The sequence below is a fragment of the Brienomyrus brachyistius genome, chromosome 13, assembly GCF_023856365.1.
Source record: "Brienomyrus brachyistius isolate T26 chromosome 13, BBRACH_0.4, whole genome shotgun sequence".
Classification (NCBI taxonomy): domain Eukaryota; kingdom Metazoa; phylum Chordata; class Actinopteri; order Osteoglossiformes; family Mormyridae; genus Brienomyrus; species Brienomyrus brachyistius.
The window spans coordinates 24,416,919-24,439,285 of NC_064545.1; the positions used below are offsets into that span (position 1 = coordinate 24,416,919).

General features: G+C 49.7%; 1 protein-coding gene across 1 annotated transcript; it reads right to left on the minus strand.

Annotated features, from left to right (window-relative positions):
* Window positions 1–87: 87 nt before the first annotated feature.
* Window positions 88–22,228, minus strand: ranbp10 (RAN binding protein 10). The gene is given in 24 exon segments (XM_048972786.1): window positions 88–3,515; window positions 4,002–4,143; window positions 4,348–4,459; window positions 4,619–4,693; window positions 4,695–4,765; window positions 6,469–6,526; window positions 6,528–6,609; window positions 7,264–7,285; window positions 7,288–7,387; window positions 7,389–7,419; window positions 7,421–7,445; window positions 7,563–7,602; window positions 7,604–7,645; window positions 7,647–7,713; window positions 9,364–9,472; window positions 9,732–9,844; window positions 10,832–10,983; window positions 10,985–11,017; window positions 11,341–11,363; window positions 11,503–11,670; window positions 16,531–16,583; window positions 16,718–16,767; window positions 16,770–16,831; window positions 21,913–22,228. Coding segments are annotated over 23 exon segments (1,818 nt in total). The 5' UTR covers window positions 22,112–22,228; the 3' UTR covers window positions 88–3,515; window positions 4,002–4,012.
* Window positions 22,229–22,367: the final 139 nt, after the last annotated feature.

Below are 22,367 nucleotides of genomic sequence, written 5' to 3' on the forward strand. Positions count from 1 at the left end.
TGGTCTGATAAAAGGAATAGACAAACACCCCCCCCCCCCCCCAATCAGTCGGTGGACTGAATGCAAAAAAAAATCAATGAGATGAAATGATTTTCACATGTATGTCTTTTAATAAAAATAATTCTGTCAAAATACAACAGAATACAATATTTCTTTTCCATATTTCCAGTACATAGGTAGGATTTTTTTTTCATTGTTATGTTTTTCTTAATAGTTTTTAAAGGTTTTCAAACGTTCATGCTAAGTAGAGAGGGTAACTTATGCCACAAAAGCTAAAGTCAAACTCAGTAAAATTAAAAATAAAATTGTGCACAGCTTGTAATAGTTGATCAGTTAAATTCCATTCCTTACGTCACGTGGGGTGTCTTTCTGAAGTGAACTTATTTATAATAAATTACCTTATTCCTATGTCTAAATCTTTAAAAGTGGGGCTTCAGTTTATTGTGGCTGATTGCCTGGTGCCTTTTGCTGATGGTGAGGCCAGAACTCTGAGCTGGATGATGCGACTATGCATGAGGGCTCCATAAACCCTCGGGAGTTAGAGTCCTGACTCTGTTTTGGAGAGCACTTTTCAAGGCTCCCAACTGGCAGAAATGTCAGATGGCTCAATTATAAAGGTTCACTCAAGGATATGGAAAGTTGTGACAAACGTTCCTGTTTTTCTCGTGCCGGTCCAGGACCCGACTTGTGCGGTCGTCAAAATGAACCTCGCAGGGAGGTTCTTGCCACTCTGTTCTTAGGTCTGTATTAATGCAGACCAGTTCAAGTAGGCTAGGTATACGTAAAATCACGTTTAATCGCATCTTTGTGAAAATACCAACGTTATAACTCACCCAGGAGGTCAAGAGCATATTTAACGGAAGGACACCTGTCCTAAAGCCCGAAGTGTGACTCTGAAGAGGCACTGAGCAAACGGTCACTCTGTCGGGCTGAACGGGGGTGTTCTGCAGCAGCTGTAGGTCACGCCTACGGCCCCCTGTCCTCCCCGACATCCTGCCAGGACGCATGTTAGGAGGATGCCGTGGAAGAATGACTACCCTGATTGTGCCCAAAGGAGATGACCCTTTAAACTAAACGTTAACTTTAAGGTGGAGCGACGGTAAGCACTGGAGGAGCAGGAACTGTAGGGGGAGCAGAGCACTCCCTGTCTGGCAGCGTCCAAAACGCGTCATTTATGGAACCTGAAAGGCGCTAAGCCTGAATGGCCGCTAGCTGCGTCCAGGCCGATACACGACTTCGCCACAAAGCTGGACTAAGGTGTCGGGGAAAAACGGTCCTCGACCTGGGAGGGGTTCTGTTTACCGAAACAGAAGGGGTGGGGGTGGCGCTACAGTACAAACGTCTTTTTGGTAGAGATGGAGGAAGGACTTTAGCTACGTCAAGACGCACAATATCAGGGAATGAAGGAGGGCTTGGCATCGCTTTGACCATGAGGGGGGTACAGTCACACTGACAGTGTGTGACAGGGGTGGGGGGGCATAGATTGGGGTGAAGGATGTGGCCATGTGCCAAGGTTTCACACAGCAAACATTCCACGGCAAACAGAGATGACGGCACCAGATACGGAATCACCAAGTAAGATAGATCCTCCCTTGCACTGGGATTTGGGGGGGGGGGGCGTACAGCTTACAGGAGAACTGGGGTCGGGCAATGGATTAAAATGTCTGAATTAAAAAAATCAGGGGCCCTTAGTCGAAGCTCAGGTGAAAACTTGGTATAATACCCAATAATACCCTCATTTCATAAGATCAAACACTGAAACGTCAAGACAGTCATATTAGAGGAGTCAGGCGACACAAAACAGGAGACGAGAGAGCTCTAGCAAGGGACATGGAGAATCAACAACTGTGAGACGAAAGGACTCAATAAAACCTAAAGGAAAGCGTCTGATTGGTGACCTGTTCCTGCGGGTTCGGTGTTCAGCGATCCACAGGTGGACTGCAGAAACCACGAACATAGAATCCGTATACGAGGATGAGGGTGAAGCCTACTGACTACAGCAACCTGCTTCCTGTCAAAAATGAAAAGCTTTACTTCGTCCCGACGCGGCTGTCAGATTCATGTATGACAGCTGTATTCAGGTCTAGTAATGCTATATCTACATTTAAAACGGTAACAGCGCAAAATGCAGAATGCTATAACATTATGACCTAGTTACACAAACTCAGTTTCATATATATATACATATATATGAAAGAAAATCACTGTTAATCTTCAAAATTTGAAGCCCATCTAGACAGGCTAGATAAATGGATAAGATGTTAAAAAACAGTCATCACAGTCTTTAAATGAACAGCGATATTTGGCATGTTAGTAAACCTGATCCTTGACCTTATTTCAATATTTAGGAAATAGAAAGAGTAGAAATGAACATTGTGTCCTACATTTAAAAAAAAATCAACAGGTCCCCACAGGATGATGGATGACTGAAGTTTCCCAGCATGCATCACCAGCATCCTGTGGCCAGAGTTTCGTCTCTCTAAAAATCCTTTATTTCAAGTATAAAGGGGCGACTTCTATTCTTTAGTATTAACCAAAAAACGAAAACAAATTCTTCATTTTTACATGTAATGATGTCATCCCAGGTTAGCAACCAGTGTAATTATGGTCAGGGGTCAGAAGGTCATCCGCAAGAGAGACACACTCACGGAGATACCAGCGGCTTATCCCGGGAGAATATATACTAGTCAGGAAGTGACGGTGAAGTCAGCCCATCGCGTCTGTCATTGCAATCGCTTTCCAAATATCATTGAACCCTTTCGCAAGGTCCAAGAGTGCGGCGTGCGGGACCTAGACAGAGTCGTGGTGTGCTGGGAGGCCCTGGTCTGGCACCCCCGAGAGAGCCAGCAAGGCGCCGACAAGAGGGAGTGTGGACTCCCAGCCATGCAGAGTCGCTGACTGGCGGCCGTGGGGCAACGACTCTCCAGGCACCACTGCCGCAATGATTTCAGTTTATCACAATCCCAAATATCTGGTAAAAGAGCTAAAAATCAGGCACACCACAGAGTCACTGTACTGCTGGTAAGACAAAATGAGCTTCTAGAACATTCCATGCTGAAATTAAATATGCGTTTCATGTACCTGAGTTCTGGGTGAGAGAAACCAAAAGGACTTCACTTAATTACAATGATGTCTTTATCTTATTAACAATATAATTAATACGGCATACACAAATTTTAAATTGTATGCAAGGAATTTGATTCTGCCCTTAAAAAACAAAAGGAACTAGAAGTTTCCAAGATGAGCACAATGAATGACAAAATAAAAACTAAAAAAAAAACTAGATGAACAGAATAATAATAATGTTTAAATAGTGTCACACAATCTGTATTTGATAATACTAAATTTAAAAAGAAGCCTTTTTCATGTACTGTATTATTAACCCACACCCCCCGACGCCCCCCCCCAAAACATCCACCGGTTGTCAAACGGCACACCAACTGAAATTCATGCTGTCCTATGTCACGATGGCCAAGGAGTGGAAAGTCCTCTTTCTCAGCTGTCCTGTACAGTGCCTGAAGCAAAAGGAACAAGGCAGATTAGCTTGTAGCTTGCAGTTTTACACTTAATCCACCGGGATATGTACTGAAGTCAGGTTTAACAGTTTGCTTTAGGTTGCCCTTTTAGAACTGTATCCCGCAATCTAATACTACAGCAATGATGTATTCTGGCGTCATTAGAAATGTGTAATACCATTTGTAACCAGCAGATGGAAACCAAGCCAAGACAGCAGCAGTCAGTATTGTTCTAGAAGTAACTGACGACCAACAAGGAAACCAAGAATATTATAGGAAGTTTAAACATCTGGTAGAAAATAGGATCTTGTTTGCTACATCATGACAGATGATAGTATGGCCTAAGCACTGCGCCAGGGGTTATGGCACCTGGACTTAGGGGGCCATGCATTTGCTGGGGCAGTGGAGGGATGTGGACACTTTGTGGGGACCGGAAGGGACAGACCTTGACAGGTTTATCGTTTACATGGATACGGCAGAACTCACTGTGGCTGGGGCTAGTGCAAAAAGCTGTCGATTCTGGCGAAGGAGCAGGACCCAGCACGGACCCGGGCCATCAACTGGACGCACTCGTTGGCCTGGGCCAGCGCCAACATCAGGGGGGGCTGTTTCGGCAGGTTCTGAGACTCTGAGGACCCGAAGGGGGAGGGGGGGGTGTTAAGGCACAAGGACACAGAATTTTTAAACTATTTGCGATGGTTTAACTCAGAAAGATGACCGTCTCTGAAAATGTAGGACATGTCTACACCACTTTGCTGGAGTGTGTGAAAGAGCCGGCGAAAATTAATGCCGGCAAGTTTGCTCGTGCTTGTCCAGCATACTAGGCCCTTACCAAGAATGGCGCTGTTGAGGGCAGAGCAGATCGACTCCCTCTGCGTGGGGTCCAGCTGCTGCCCAACTGGGCAATTCCAGGGGTCTGCGTAGGCTAACAGGCTAAATGCATCCTGAGAGAGAGACAGAAAGAGGGAGACAGAGAAGGAGAGGAAGACATGGAGAGAAGAACCGAACGGAAAAGTTAGACCGAGAGCGAGTGACTGGACTGGCAGCTGGTGGCCCAGCCGAAGTGTCCCCGGGTTCCACGAGGCTGATGCGATGTCTCGCACCTGCAGCATCTTCTTGTGTGTGGGGTTCTTGCCGTAATCCTGGCACAGCTGCTCATTCAGCGCCTGCAACTCGCGGGCCGAACTGGATCATCCGCTCGGTTGCAGCCAGGTTCCCCCCGCAGAGCTGCCTGGAGGCGCTGCCGTCCTCTGTGTGTGTGACAGGGGGAGATGCGTCTTAGAGCTTTCTCTACAACATGACCTTCTTGGTGACAGTGATAACAGCCAGCCGGGGGTACATGATTTAACATCCGACAGGGGCGTTGATGACAAACAGCAGAGGCTGTGCTAATCCTGAGCATCTACAAAAATGTGCCAAGGAGGGTGGGGGCACAGTGTGGGACAGAGCAACAAAGACAGGGACAAAGAGAACAGAGAGTGAGACAAAAAGACAAAGGCACAGAGAGGCACAGATGCGGAGTGACCCAAAGGAGAGACAGAGCAGCACAGTGTGGTAGAGTGCAATAGTGTGAGACAGAACAGGACAGAGAGAGATACAAACACAGAGATACAGAGTGACCCAGAGAGACACAGAGAAAGTTGCAGAGAGTGAGACAGAATGACAGAGATTTATGCAGAGAGAGTCAGAGAGACAGACTGACACAGAGCTAGTCAAAAACATGGAGATACAGAGTGACCCAGTGAGACAGGGAGAGACAGACACAAAGAGTGACACAGAGAGAGACAGACACAAAGAGTGACAGAGAGAGAGACAGACACAAAGAGTGACACAGAGAGAGACAGACACAAAGAGTGACACAGAGAGAGACAAAAACATGGAGATAGAGAGTGACCCAGTGAGACAGGCAGAGACAGAGAGAAGGAAAGTGGCACAGAGAGAGACAGACACAAAGAGTGACAGAGAGAGAGAGACAAGACACAAAGAGTGACACAGAGACAAGACACAGAGTGACACAGAGACAAGACACAAAGAGTGACACAGAGAGAGACCGACACAAAGAGTGACAGAGAGAGAGACAGACACAAAGAGACAGAAGACAGAGACATGGAGAGAGACAAAGAATGAGAGAGAACGGCACAGAGTGAGACAAAGATAGAGACAGAGAGAGACATACTGACCCAAGAGACACAGAGAGAGACAGAGAAAGTGGCACCGAGCGAGACAGAGAGTGACGCAGAGACAGAGTGACAGAGAGAGAGACAGACACAAAGAGTGACACAGAGAGAGACAGAGAAAGTGGCACTGAGCGAGACAGAGAGTGACGCAGAGACAGAGTGACAGAGAGAGAGACAGACACAAAGAGTGACACAGAGAGAGACAGAGAAAGTGGCACCGAGCGAGACAGAGAGTGACGCAGAGACAGAGTGACAGAGAGAGAGACAGACACAAAGAGTGACACAGAGAGAGACAGACACAAAGAGTGACACAGAGAGAGACAGAGAAAGTGGCACCGAGCGAGACAGAGAGTGACGCAGAGACAGAGTGGACAGAGAGAGAGACAGACACAAAGAGTGACACAGAGAGAGACAGAGAAAGTGGCACCGAGCGAGACAGAGAGTGACGCAGAGAGAGACAGAGAAAGTGGCACCGAGCGAGACAGAGAGTGACGCAGAGACAGAGTGACAGAGACACAGAAAGAGCAACGGACAAGACAGTGATAGAGAGAGACGGTGAGTGAGAATGAGTGTACTGAACAGCGGAGAGGCGCACGGAGTGTCACACGGCAGGATGTCACACTGACGCACACTTCGCGATATCCACACTACAATGCAACAGATGCCACTGCCCTCAGCAGCCAGGGAGGCGGACGGGAGGCGGTGAGGAGATAGAGGGGGGTCACTGCAAGAAGAGAGATTACAGCAGAGGGGCTGGAGAGTAAGAGGCTGCCCACCTGCCAGGCCGTTTCCCAGGCCGTGCCCGTCTGTCTGCAGGATCTCCTCATGCTTATAGGGTGCCATTGACGATCCGTGCAGATGAGGCGTCGGCCAGGCCGTTGGTGTAGTGCTCGGCCTCGATCTCCATCTCGCTGTCGCTGTGGAAAGCACGCAGACATCGCGCGCACCAGTACAATTCAGCCTGCAGTTTTATTTCCTGCTCAGTTTGCGGGCTGCTGTGCTGCTCAAGCAGAAAGTAACCCAGCTGGACACACTTATTATGTCAGCGCTCTGCACAGAGATCACTTCATTAATTCATCATTCCTCAGCCAATGAATCATTATTTATAAACATAATGGCCTTGGGACAAACTGTCCCACAAGGGGGCCCCCGATTTAACCATGACCTACAGTATGTCTTCATCCCTGCTGTGAATGTAAAGTGGGTAAGGGGAATATCAGGCCAAGGACACCATGGGGGACAGGGGCCTCACCCACCCTCCCTAACCCCGCACCCAGGTCATACCGTGTCATCCGGCATCCTTAGCACTATGCTTTTTTCAGGACACTATTCCTTCCTTTACCCCCATGATGTTACTCACTTTCCACTATACTCAGCTCACATGTCTCCCACACACATCACACTACGCCCTTTAAAGTGCATTTCACCTGCTTTATTTATCTTATGTCTTTCACATACGTCACACTACGCCCTTTAAAGTGCTCTCTACCTTTACCATGACCTCACCGCGCATCGCGGAAACAGAACGCGCACTCGGACCTCATCATACCAGGCCAGCCCCAGCCGTTCACCTGGTCTCTTGATTGCTGGTGCGCTGTGAGCTTGGGACTTTGTGGAGTCGGTGGAGTTGGACTCAGAGTAGTTGACGGAGGAGGGGGAAGAGGAGGAGGAAGAGGAGGCTGAGCTGACGCCGGGGGTATTTGCTGTGGCTCTTGTTCTTGCTGGGTGACGCCATTGCTGCAGGTAGGGCTGTCTGTGGGTTGAGAAGGGGGCAGGAGAGACATGGTGGGCAGAGCTGCAGCACTTCAGCACAACCTCTAGGGGGCAGTCCAGTCCCACAGCCTGCAGCCAATACACATGTACACATTACCTGTGCTGTGCAAGTGTGGGTTGGTGGCTCCGTGCCGGGGGACTTAGGCTGGGGGAGCTGGGGTAGCTGTTCTGGGACTTGGGGGGAGCGCGTACCAAAGCAGCGGACCTCGCTGTCTGTACCGTTCACCATCTCCACAAACTGCCGGCACCTGGGGAACGCAACGACACAGTGACTAATCACGAAAATGGGGAGGGTTCCCGGTGCGTCACCCTGCTCGGGGGCCGGTGATGCAGGTTCGGGAATTGCAAATAATTTCATGGTGACGCTGTAGCTCACTGTGACATGACGAGCCGTGAGAGTTTCCCTCCCCATAGCCTTAATCAGACCTAAGCAGATGCTGTAATCTCAAGAGCGTTCAGACACCCCACCCAGCTGCAGGGTGTGAAAGTAGTGCCATCCCCCCCCACCCCAGGGGCCACACGGCTCTTCGACCCACTCGCTGGTGTCTCTGCACACTCCATACGCCCACATATATACATCCTTCTTCCACGAGATTCTCAAAGACATACTCAAGGTTTTCTACTGCTTGTTCATAGCCAGTGTTTATGCTATCACACAAGAACCTTAATGCTGTGTTCAGTACACACCACCTGTCAGTCCCCTATCACACAAGAACCTTAATGCTGTGTTCAGTACACACCACCTGTCAGTCCCCTATCACACAAGAACCTTAATGCTGGATCTGCGTTCAATACATACCACCCGCCCGTCCCCTATCACACAAGAACCTTAATGCTGTGTTCAGTACACACCACCTGTCAGTCCCCTATCACACAAGAACCTTAATGCTGGATGGGGTGTTCAGTACACACCACCTGTCAGTCCCCAATCACACAAGAACCTTAATGCTGTATGGGTGTTCAATACACATCACCTGTCAGTCCCCCTATCACACAAGAACCTTAATGCTGATCTGCGTTCAATACACACCACCCGCCCGTCCCCTATCACACAAGAACCTTAATGCTGTGTTCAGTACACACCACCTGTCAGTCCCCTATCACACAAGAACCTTAATGCTAGATGGGTGTTCAGTTACACACCACCTGTCAGTCCCCTATCACACAAGAACCTTAATGCTGTATGGGTGTTCAGTACACACCACCTGTCAGTCCCCAATCACACAAGAACCTTAATGCTGTATGGGTGTTCAATACACATCACCTGTCAGTCCCCTATCACACAAGAACCTTAATGCTGGATGGGTGTTCAGTACACATCACCTGTCAGTCCCCTATCACACAAGAACCTTAATGCTGTGTTCAGTACACACCACCCGCCCGTCCCCTATCCCTAAGAACTTTAATGCTAAATTGATGTTCAGTAAACACCACCTGTCTATCCCCTATCATGTAATCAGTATTAATATCGTTACGATGTTCAGAATCCACCACCCCACCCACCTCAAGCTCCATCTCTGTGTGACTCTCCCCCCAGCATTACCCAGTGAGAGTCCCTCCAATCATCCACACCTCCCTGTCTCTGTGTCTGGGTGGCAGGGTGTGACTGCCCTGAATCGGGAATTCTCCAGCGGCCACCCCCCTTGCACAGACACCCCCGGTAATCACAGGACGCATCTACAGTGTACAGTACAGACAGGTATGTTTTGGGGCACTCCGTGTTGAGAGAACAAAAACCATTAGGTAACCGTGTTATTGCGTTTGCCACAATGGGGGCTACAGGGGAATGAGCCACTCGCACGTAGACCTATTTACATATCTATAATTATTTATAAATTCGTATCTCATGGTGGGAGCTATTCCGGTAAAAAGGGGGGCCCACGTCTGAGGTTACTCACTTCAACATGAAGAGTAAGTTGGGGTTGCGTTCTAGCAGTCCAGGGTATAACTCCTGCGTGGCGTCAATCGCTTCGCCGAGCCGGCCCGCTAACACCAGCTTCTGTATTCCTGTATGGGGAGAACAGCAGTACGTCACCATCTAATTCTAGGGCTACAGACGACAGACAAATCAGAATTCGAAGGGTGGGCCAGATTTGACTGTGCTGTCAATCACTATCTGCTTTCTCCCGATCAGAGACAACACGACTAACGGATAGTCAAGTGATTGGACAGCGTGATAATCCCGCCCCCTAAAGGATGTGGAGAGCTCGTTCCCCCTTCACAGAAGGTTTCTGTGAGTGCACGTGTGAATCTGAGGGAGTCTCACTCTGTCTGTTCTTTATAGAACTCTGCTCCTCCTGGATTATGGTCTCCGTTGTTCGGGCGAAGGCCATGGCAGTGGCACAGTACCCATGATGCACCAGGTAGCTGGACACCATACTGTAGCGGTTAAGAGGAACGCAGCGTCAGCGGCCGGAATCGCCAAGCAGGTCACGCTCAAGACCGAGGTACTTTCCTGGGTTATGAGAGATGTCAGTCACTTGTCACATGACAGCAGGCACAGCGGTTAACTGGCTAACTGTGTGGGGATCTGCCTCATTGGTACAGAGCACTGTGAGCGCATGAACAGTATAGTGAGTGCGAGTGTGTGGGTATGTGTATGTGGGCAGGATCGTGTTAAGTGTGTGCGTGTGCTTCTGTTTGTGGTCATGCAAATACATACGTGTGGACAAAACTTGGTGGACACCAGAGGCACATTAACATGGAAATTTCAGGTCCAAAAAGTAAAAATCCAGACCAAGGTTTTGTTTCAACCAGCCAGTTGAATATATAGTCACAGTTGCAGAGTATTTAACTGGCTGGTTGAAACAAAATCTTGGTCTGGATTTTTACTTTCTGGACCTGAAATTTCCATCTCTGTCAGAGGCACCCGGACTATTTCTTTAAACAGTCCCCCCCCCCCCCCCCCGCAAACTTCACTGCCCAGTTTCACCCTATTCCACGGCATCCATTCACTGGCAAATAACAACACTGAAATATAACTTAAGGTGAGTTGTGTGAGGAGGTGTGTTTTGTGTGTGAACATGTGAGCCTGCCGTGGCTCTGGGTCTGCCTGTGTGCTTGCACTGTGCCTCCGGTCTGGGAGCATCTCTGCATGTGTCACCGCGTGTGTGCCCATGTCACAGCGCATCACCGCACGTCACAGCGCATCACCGCACGTCACAGCGCATCACCGCACGTCACAGCGCATCACCGCACGTCACAGCGCACCACCGCACGTCACAGCGCATCACCGCACGTCACAGCACATCACCGCACGTCACAGCGCATCACCGCACGTCACAGCGCATCACCGCACGTCACAGCGCACCACCGCACGTCACAGCGCATCACCGCACGTCACAGCGCATCACCGCACGCCCTCACTTGTGCAGCACGGCCTGCCACTCGCCCAGCCTCTCCCCGACGGGGAAGCGTGCGATCATGCTGTGGATCTTGGCCCTCCACTCGCTCATGTAGTCCTCGATGTCGAAGACGAACGGGTGCTGCCCGAAGTTAGCATCCACGATCTCCCCGGGGGGTCTGAAGGCCCACTGTGGGGTACAGGTTGGGCTGGAAGCGTGGTAAACAGAAAGCGATGGAGGAGGGGAGGGGGAGAGAGAGGGGGGACAGGATCATAACCCATGGACATGGTACCTGGTACCCAACTTGTACTGGTCTCAAAGCCTCATCTACACCATTGGTATTTACATACCAGCAGTCACTCACTACCCACAATTCCTCAACCCCCCCCAAAGTCCCTTTTAGCCTGATGTCACATGGCGAGAATCTACATCTCACCAAGCGCAGAGAAACCGATTACTTATCGGCTCATGAAACACGACCGAGAACAGGGGAAAGCGGGAGAGAGAGGCAAATAATTCTGCCACACTTACAGGAAGGTCGGTGAAGGCCACACCTGCAAGACCAAGACAGGAAAAGCCCTCAGAGAATCGCACTGATATCTCCACCATCACCAGGCAAAGGTTCAATACCATCGGCTTTATCTGAATGCATAAAAACAGAGAGGAGCACCGGGAAACCAAAACCATCCTCACCTAAACTGTGGCCATTCTTTGTGTAGAAACAGGTGTTGTTGATGAGGTTCACGCAGCAGCCAATCACATCGCCCGTCGTGAAAGTGGGGCCGTATGGTTGGCCGGTTCCTGAAGAACAGAAGGAGTGTCCGTCGTCGCCGTGGTAACCATACGAGTGCTTGTCCCAGCCTAAAAAGTGAAGTTAAAACGGAAAGCTGAAAAGAGCCAAAACTAAAACAAGACAGCAAACACACACCACGGGCAGAGCACGGAATCAGTTTTGGCCTCACTCAATATGGAGAGAGGCGGATGAACGGAAGGCAGAGATGGCGACCGCTGGCAGACTGTGTCTGCTGGACAAGCGGGAGTGTACACTGGGGGAGTAAGGAAGGTGGGGGGGCGGGTGAGAGGCTAGGGGTGGATCCGGGTATTACATCCAGGCCTGGAATGAATCCTCAACCCCAAATCAGAAGAGGGCAGATCTCTCAGTGTGAAGAGAGGGGGGAGAGAGAGAGAGAGAGAGAGAGAGAGGGAGAAAGAGAGGGAGAGAGAGAGAAAGAGAGAATTGAAGCAGTCGTGTACATTCCTCCACATGAATAATGGAGGCTAACAGACCCAGACAGACACAGTAGAGCTGTGTGTGTGTGTGTGTGTGTGTGTGTGTGTGTGTGTGTGTGTGTGTGTGTGTGTGTGTGTGTGTGTGTGTGTGTGTGTGTGTGTGGCAGGAGCTACGGAAGGTGCTGGAACAGAGTGAAACAGAGAGGGCCAATTTCAGGCAGAGGAGCCAGAGAGCGGATTGCTGAGCCCCACAGTCCCAGACACCCCCGCACTCCCCCCCCCCCACCTCCCCCGTGACTGCTGCCAGGGGGGAGGGCACGGAAACGCCCCCTCCTCCTACACCTGGTCCATCTTGGGGGGTGGGGGTTGCGGCTCTACACACAGGCTAAGTGTTGGGTAACAGTGTTCCTGTACGCTTAGCACGCCGCTCGCTAAATATAACTTGTCGCCAAATTAGTCCCGTCACCGCGGGCAATGGGCACAGATTGGAGATGGGCACGCACACACACACACACACACACACACACGCACACAAGCACGCACACAGCCAGAAGAAGGGAAGGGAGGACGCTGGGAGCGTCGATCACGTGCACAGCAGGAGGTCCCGTTTGTGTGCGCTCACACGAGAGCGGTCGTATCCGAGCGTGTGTTAGCGGGGAAAAAAAAACCGGAGAGAGGAAGCGAGGGCTGGCTGGCAGCAAACATAGCGCATCGCTAATAAGCCACACGGAGCCAGAACACGCGTGCAGATGGCTGAGAGCACGTGTGTGAAGCATCATGCCAGCAACATGGGTGTCGCCGTCTTATGAACGCAGTGGGGCCTCGACACGGCCTGATAGCACACCAGCAATCTGTACCAACAACACAAACAAACCCCCCCCTTACAACAGGCCTCAGGCATGTAAACTCCCCCCCCCCCCCCCCCCCCGGCTCGTTACACCTTGTAGTGAGCTGCTGCTTTTTATCCAAAACAGCTTCTTAACAAACAGTACCAGGCAAAGCTTCTGACTCTAAGGTGCAACAGCAGAATCCCCTGATCCGACATCAAACGAGTGTGACTTTAAACACCACCTTGCCCCAGTGACAGTTCCCACAAAAATCAGGGACTCAGGATCCACAATACAGCAAGTGTTCTGGATTCTTCTGTATGGCGCCCTGCACATCACATGGGAAACGCGGTACCAGTGTCTTCCAGATAAATTACTCTTGCGGGGGGATGAGGCCTGGGGGGGTTGGTCTGCAAGAGATTGCGCCCGATTGAAGCAGCGTTTTGTGAAACACACGCCGGTGTGAAGACGGAAGGTAACGGCGATGCATTAAACTGCTGAAAGAAGCATTTTACTGCGTCAGACATACAGGCCAGAGAACACGGCCAAGCCAATGTATGTATAAAGGAACACAGGGGAACAAGTAGGAAGGTCACAGGGTCGGGTGGGATAAACACTGGCATCAACTAGGAGTCCATGCACTGACCTTGGAACAGGGCCGCCCCTCCACAGACCCAACACACACACACACACACACACACACACACACACACACACACACACACACACACACACACACACACACACACACACACACACACACACACACACACACACACACACACACACACACACACACACACACACACACACCTTACAGCTTCCAATCTGACCACAGGCCCGGTCTCCTCAGTAATTATAATTAACATTTTCCTGCTAGCTGTGTTTCACGTAACAGTGAATATTTTTACCACATTACGTTATTTTGACAGGACACTGGCCACACACAGGGCAGCAGCGGTACTGTCCTCTCCTGCTCAGAGACACTCAGCAACACTGTTTGGGCTCAACGTCCCGATGTGCAAAGTGGGTTAGATCACTGCCGTGGGTTGGCTTCAACTAACGCATTTAAACAAGAAAACATAGGAGCATAAAAATAGCTTCAAACTAATGATACAAATAGATTCAAGTTTTATTCATCACACATACAGACAAGGGTGTAGTGAAATGTTTTTTCCACCTGCTTAATGGATTTAAAAATATCTAATACAAAGAATAGTATAAAAGGAAAATAAGATTATAATAAATAAGACTAAAAGATTAAAATGTCAATTAAATAAAACAAAACCATAAAATAAGACAATAAAAATAAGAAAGCACTGTATCAGTGACTGCATTAACATAGCCGTCAGGAAGATGTGAAACGAAATGGCAATAAGTCATATTATATAAACAGTATGTTAGTGTGAAAAATGGCAGGAAGAGTGCTGGTAAATATAATTCAGTCATGATGGAAGATCACTGGCCACGTAGGTGGATGGAGGTGCAGGAACTAAGTGAAGGTGGGGAGCAGATAGACATCACAGAGCGAGCACATCAACGCAGTCAGACTGCACCATGCCGGCATCACAAATCAGCACAGTCACACAGTCAAACTGCACCAGGCTTGGATAAAAAATAGCACAGTGACATAGTCAGACTGTACCAGGCTTGCATAACAAATCAGCACAGTGACACACAGTCAAACTGCACCAGGCCTCCATCACAAATAAGCACAGTGACACACAGTCAAACTGCACCAGGCCTGCATAAAAAAATAGCACAGTGACATAGTCAGACTGTACCAAGTCTGCAGGACAAATCAGCACACTGATACACAGTCAGACTGCACCTGGCCTGCATCACAAATCAGTGCAACCACACAGTCAGACTGCATTGGGTCTCCATTACAAATCAGCCCAGTCACACAGCACCAGGCCTGCATAACAAATCAGCACAGTGACTCACAGACAGACTGCACCAGGCCTGCATAACAAACCAGCACAGTCACACATAGTCAGACAACATCAGGCCTGCATAACAAACCAGCACAGTGACAGAAAGTCAGACTGCACAAGGCCTAGATAACAAATCAGCACAGTCATACAGTTAGACAACACCAGGCCGCCATCATAAATCAGCAGTCATACCCCGTCAGACTGCACCAGGCCTGCATAAGAAATCAACTCAGTCACACAAAATACGCACAGTCACACAGTCTCGCTGGGGTCTCACGTCTAGATCACGCCATATTCCACAAAGCTATCTTCACACCTTCACCATCTGCATCTCCTTCCCATTCAGGCAAATCCTGCATCACTCCCTGTGTAGCCGATGTCTGTGCATTACTGGCCTCGCATACAAAACGAATCAACTGCACATTCTGTCTCCCATTCTTCCTCGCAGCACCCCCAGCCGAAAGCACCCCAAAGTAATACATGGACCCTAGTAGCATCTGCCTCTCGAAGACTATTGATTGTAAATGTCTGATAATCAAGTGCATTGGCAATTTTGAACCAAAGGTGGTGGTGCCGTTTTGGACAAAGCACTCGAACAGAAGCGGTTGGCTGGCGGTCACCAGGAGCCAAAGCCAATCACTGTTTACCGTAACAAGGAAACAACACAGGACACCGTGCTGCTCGTTACTATGGTATTTTTCGGCTCCTGTGAATGAATGATGCATCTGAGCACCATGTTGTCGTCTGACCTCCGCACCTCAGGCTGGAAAGTTTTATACATTCAGGCGTGGATTTGAAAGGTATCGATGTGACATAAGCAGGCCGGATGGCAGATTGGGGGCGGGGCCTGACGATGGTAACCTGCTCCCATTTTGTCCTGGGACCACACCGTACATGTGTCATGTGACCCACGACATCTTCACTTACAAGTCCATATTTTTTTTTTTCTTCTTAAGGATTCTGTCCCGTGGAAATGCAGGACGTCTTTAACGCTCACACGTGGATAAAAGTTAGTTTTCATATTAAGGGTTTTTTTTTCGCGCCTTCACTGAGCTCACGGTCTCTTTACCTCGCAGGTCAGCTGTAAAACATCCTGTATTACTCAGTCTTCCATTATTCATAAGGGACTCGGTTCAGCCACATTCCGGCATCACCGTGTGTTTTTGGGACTGACGTGATCTTTTTGCTGCCGCTTCACCCTTTGACCCCTTCCGGCTCCCCGACAGTCTGGCCAGAGAAGCCACAGCCTGCTCCTGGATGGCCAGAAGCCCCCCCCCCCCCCAGGGGAGGTGGGATCCCGTAGATCAGTGCTTCATCGCCATCCTGCCACACTTATTAAAAATGCAGCGTGGCGTCTCCTGCTTCACCACTAGCATAAACGTTTATGAGAACCAGCAAAGGCAAATGGTGACGGACATGGCGAAAGGACGGTGCATCCCCCGTGCCGAAAGGTCACCTCCACCATATGCGGCACAACGGTGTTGGAATGCAGGTCACATGACCTCAAGGGCCACCACATGCACAATGTACCCAAGCAGTAACTGGTCCAGGAGGGAGGGCGAGAAAGGAGTCCCCCATTCACCAGAGAATCACAGGATGTGCCCATGCGCACGTCCAAACCCACCACTGGCTCCACCCACATAAAGCCCCACCCAACATAAAGCCCCACCCACATAAAGCCCCACCCCACATAAAGCCCCACCCCACAACCCGAAGCCCAAACTTACCAGGCAGTCTGTTCATGTTGACCCCCTGAGCCGACAAGCCAATGCCCATATACCTGCCAAAGAAAAGCAGGCCACAATCAGCAGGGTCAACTCCCATTTCTCAGACAGCAGGAGAATGCAATGACACGGACAGACTGTAGGGGGCGCTTCATGAAGCCAACTGGCGATTCGCCTGATGAGTGCTTACCCATCCCTTCCTTTGCTGACGATTTTCACTTCAAAGTAGTAAATCCCCGCAGGCTGCCGGGATGGGGATGGGCGGCTCGCACCGACGCCGCGTCCTTGTGGTTCTTCCCATGACCTGGGGGAGGCGGGGCAAAGAAGACAGCATTCGCTCGTGCGTCTCAAACACAGGAACCGCTGAATTACATGCCGGGACTTCGAACAATCCACCCGGGCGTTAATATTACCTAATGACTCAAATGCATAATCTTTGATTGATTAAATGAGCTTAATTCGCTTCACCACTAATTAATCAAACAAAAAAAAACTACATGGGTGATATTAAGTCGCTCCTGGCTTGTGCCTGGCAAAGGAGGTGACCCAAGGAAAATATGCTCTCTGTAAATCTTTATCCTGATTGGATATATTATAACCCCACTGGACCCCTACCCCAACTCCACCTGTAATCTGCCAGTTCTCCCTAAAAGCTCCCAATGGAACAGCCCCACCCAAACACAATCACTATTAATACTAAGGAGCACTTTCATCCCAGTAAACATGGTATAGCTAACACAGTCGTTCCAGTACCTGTGCTAAGCCTTTATAGGGATTTCTGATCACTCTTAAAACTCTGCTCCATGCCCAGTGAAGCTCCACCCAGCTTGGACTGCAGTAAATCTGCTATTCTGGTAGCAGGCATGACTGTGGTCTGACTTCTGACAACCTGTTACACAATCCGCATCATCACGCCACCTCCTCCCATCGCCAGGACGATGGAAGCCGCGGAACCGGCAGAATGGCCCAGAGCACTTTGGGAAACATCACGCACAGGTGTGAGTACCTCAGGATTCTGCGGGCGAGCGGGTTGCCTGGGCGGAAACAGAGCGTTCCGTCTGGTGCGCGCCTGAGAGGCACATCTGCGGGGTAGCGACGGCAGAAAGAAAACGGGTGGGCGGGATCAACCACACGCCGCCAATCACCGCCTCGTTAACTTATTGGCTGGCTTACAGTGAAACCATGCAGCGATTGGCAGAGCGTGGCGATCCCACCCACAGCAGGATTGAAAGCCCTGGAAGCACCAACACCGCGATGACTCCTCCGCGCACACAGAGCTGCATCGTCTGCGCAGACACACGCATCGCACATATCCAGCTGCATCATAGGACAAGGGAATCATAGAGGAACAGGCAGAGTGCATCGGACTGACGTGATTTTATCTTCATTACTAATGCACACTAATATTCACAGACCATGAAATCACATGCTTGTGATTTTTAGATTATTTCCACACTCTTTTATAATGTTTACTCATTCCGAGCATCACCTAAGGCAAAACACGCCTGTGTACGTAAACACACTGTGACCAGCGTCTCTTGGTCAATCAAACAGTCTAAGTTTATCCCTGCCCCCCCCCCCCCCTTTAGAAGTAAGTGTCCATTTATGGTTGATGTTTTTTAGGCAATAGCCATCAGAATAGGGGCTCCCTGATCATGCCAATGGGGTCAGAACATGTTAGCAACAAGAGTTCAAGCTGCATGTCATGCACAGGAAAATGGGAGTGTAGTTCCGACCCGGTGCGCGTTCCTCCCTGTGCCTGAACAAAAAAATCATGGCCGCCCCCCCTTCCACTCTCATGGTGCGGGCATTTGTCACAAGCCCTTCTGAGAAACCTGCCCGAGTGATTCACTCAGAAGCGACGAGGAGCTAGCCATCGCGCTCTGAAGAGTCCGAAACATGATGATGTCACACTTTGGAGGGACGGTAGCGTGTGCAGGTTTCAGCAAGGAAGGGAAGGTCCCATGGGCTGTCGGCCGGGACACGGCGCCTCGCTCAGATCACAGAAACAAAGGGAAACATGACAGCGACAGGCCATGTCGTCACACCTTAAACTTTCAACTGACGCTGCAGGTGATGATTAACATCGCATAATCTGACCTGCAGGCACAGCCACACAGAACATTTCAAGGCAAAACTAGAAACTGCAGGATGGCCATAGGAAGTAAATTAAAAATTAAAAAAAACACAAGGCGCAGGCACCTGTGCACCTTTCTCTTCCCTACGGAGGAACGGGTGGTGTGAGGGTTAGGGGCTGAGCCTCAGCTTCCAAGCCACAGATGGTCAAAAGCTGCTCTCCTCTCTGTGTTTACACTCCGCAGACAAGCCACTCTCACCTTTAATCACTCCTGTCGCACACACAGACACGTGGAGAGAGCAGAGGGACGGGAGGGAGTTAAAAATTTATCCAGTGGGGGCCCGAGGTTCGTAAACATCAGACTGGAGTTGCAGCCAAGTTGTAAAATCCAGGACTCCTCTACCTCCACAAACCACCTCTGTAAGCCAAATTAAACATTGCGTCTCCTACTTCTCTACTGCTCCTCCTCCTAATCTGAGCTCCCACACCACACTGACCCCTGCCCCCCCCATAATCCGCCTCCCTCCCCCACGCTAACCCTACCACTATACTCCGCTCGCCGCGCACGCTGTCCGTCAATCCCTTCCATATCAAACAGGCCCTGAACCTGCAGGAGCTACAAGCCCGTATCGGCGCATGTTTACTGCGCAAAGCATGCCTCGTAAGCAAAAATGCATCATACGCGGACACACATGCACCTGCTTCCAGTCGCAGAGACCCCCGATGCTCGGTCATGCACTGACACAAATAAAGACGTCTATTTTTATCCTCCTGGGCCTGCAGCATGCCTTTGCTCTCCCTCCATTGCATACTTCATTTAATACCTTCAGGGATTTACTGACTAGAGAGACCAAAATAAAATCTGGAAATTCATTAAGGCAGTTTCCCTTTGTGTATGAGGTTAGTGTTCAGCCTTTCTTCCTCGTTTCTTAAAAAGAGGAGGATTCGGAAAAAGAAAGCACTCCGGCAAATATGCCTCCGCAGCTCGCTAACAGATGCAGTTCACGTGAAAAATATAGGTGTCCTCCATTTTGCCTGACTGAGAAACGTGCTGACCTTTGAACCGAGACGCCCGTGCCCACACAGGCAGCACAGGGAACATTTCCGTCAAGGACCCTGGGCCAGCTGCCAAGATCTGCGCTGCTTTTACCCGTGTGCGCACAGACACAGACACACTCACACACACACAGGGCCTCTCAGTGCCCCCCATCCCCCTCCGCTTTCCCATTTTGACAGGCCCCTTGTGTCTCCATAAATGAAAACACCTCTTCTCCATAAAAACACAACCGCCGCCTAGCAACTTAGCTCTGGCCCAAGACCAAGAAACGGGAACATTGGCAGGAGTGACCAGAGAATCAGCTGAGTGAGAAAGACCGACTGGGACTAATATGGAGGTTCAGGGCTTGGGGGGGGGGGGCAAAAGGGAACAACAAAAACTGCACACATGAAATATTAGCACAGCACACGGGGCTGGGGAGGGGGGTGAAGCCACGTGGGAGCCTGCTGCTGAAGTAGCTGTCATCTACTGAGGACACCCCCTTTTACTGGACAGCTCGGGGGGGGGGGGGGTATAGCTCTATTCTTGGGCTCTTTCCATACAGGCAGGGGTCAGGACTACTATCCCGCTCGGAACATGACACCCGAGGACCCCTCTGGGTTGCGGCTGAAATGCCTGCAGACCAGTGAACAGGTTTGGCGGGCTAACTGGTACACAGTTGGACATGACTAGGGCACCCCGTTTCTCCTGGTGGGAGCACACCTCGCACCCCCCATCCGGCAATTTTCCTACACGAGCAGGATGAGGCGGGAAAACGGCGCCGAGCGGGTCCATCTCAGACACACGAAGCAGAAACGAACTTGGAACCCGACGCAGCTCGGCCCACCTGCGATCACACCGCTTGTCTTTTGTTTGTTTAGAGGAAAAAAACACAAATGATGCATGTAGAAATGAAGTAAGAGGAAATCCTGCAATTTTAGGCTCTGTGGATTCATGTTGGGTTACAAAAAAACAATCAATCCCTTTTTGTAATACATTCAAATTCTGATCTTCTGATTGAAATTAACTGCATGGGTGCATGTTATATATGTGTGTGTGTGTGTGTGTGTGTGTGTGTGTGTGGGGGGGGGGGGGGGGGGGTGAGGTGGCTGGCATAACAGCAGCAAGATGGAAAAAGGAAAATGGTGTTTTGACAAGTGCGCTCACCCGAGTGACATCAAACCTCACATGTTCATCCTGCCCAGACCCTCCTTAGGTGACCTGGACGGATGCCATCGCCATATGACACAGTTCGCTTACAAAACACCAGCACTGTCTTCACCCAACCATTTCCATTTTTAAACACATAACCCCCCGCCCCCCCCCACGCAAAATATTAATAAAGAGATAAACGGATAAACAACGACCACGTGAAAAACACTGTGAGACAAGTGGAGGTCGTATCACCATTTTGATGCGTGGTGAGCATTACAGATACCCTAAATTATTATGACGGATAGTCGCTCCTTTGTTTTGGGGGCGAATCCTTACATCGTAAAAGCCGACGAATTATCTTAAGGCAAAGGGACTCGCACGGCAACTTCACACAGGGAAAGCTGGACTGGTGAATTCAGGAGGAAAAAAATGCAGATTATATCCGTCTAACACAAAGAAACATCCTGGCGAGTCCGAGCTATAGCAGCCTGTCCTGTTATGATCAACCTGTTTGTTCCGCGATAAATTCACCGTAATTAGGAGAATGATCGCCGATACGACACCTAAACCTCATCACAAAATATTTCTGCCAACATAATAATGATCGGACGGCATAAGGCAGCAGCTTAATTATATAAACATATTAACATGTACACACGTATGCGCCTCACGTACCTGGGAGAAATTTTATAGCATACTTGACATTCATATTTAATCGTATGCGTGTCATGCCTATACGGCATCCAGCTATAATAATACAGTCAAACGCATCGCATCTACAGCTTGTAAATGGTACAAATTATTAATTATTTACATTTTCAAACTTCTTAGGAAGGGCACAGCTACAGATGGCTAAATTATTTTGCGAACAGACAGTCTAATCTGGCATGCCTGAACAATGTCATCGTCAACAAGCTAACTGTCAGTCGTTTGGACATTTATTTTTCTTATTACTCAAACAAAGCAGGGGCACGGAAAGCAGCATAAACTACACTGGGGCGACTGCATGCGTACAGTCGCATAACGTTATTCCAAATATCAGGCTGGTAGCGCTCAGGATAGTTCTGCTCCGATTAAGGCAGCCAAGTCATGGTTACATTTCGTCATGTCTGTATACCTTTGTAATGAACCCGCAGATTGTTCTGTGAGAGCCCGATGTAGCTGTATTTATCCTTGGGGCTCCACGATCGGGGTAAGGGGGTCTCTTCCTCATTCACGGCCGGGTAGAGCCGCTTCAATCGCTCGTTAAACTCTCGCTCCTGGTAATTAAATGCAGGGTCCCCTACTTGAAGGCTCCCCGCTCCGAGCTCCGCCATTTTTTGCCTATAATGTTTTGTTTTGCTTTTTTCTACTGTATTATGTCAATCCGCAGGAAGAGGGAGAGGGTGAAATAGACAGGAGAGCTAGAGCAGCAGAACGATATCCCCCGGATAGCTAACTCTCTACGGTGGCGAACACCATATGCTATTATGGATATTGTAGTTATATATGACGTATTCTCCAGTAGACCTTAAAGACACTTTGTATTAATTTGACTACATAACCCATGAACAGCTTCGATCTACTCGTAGA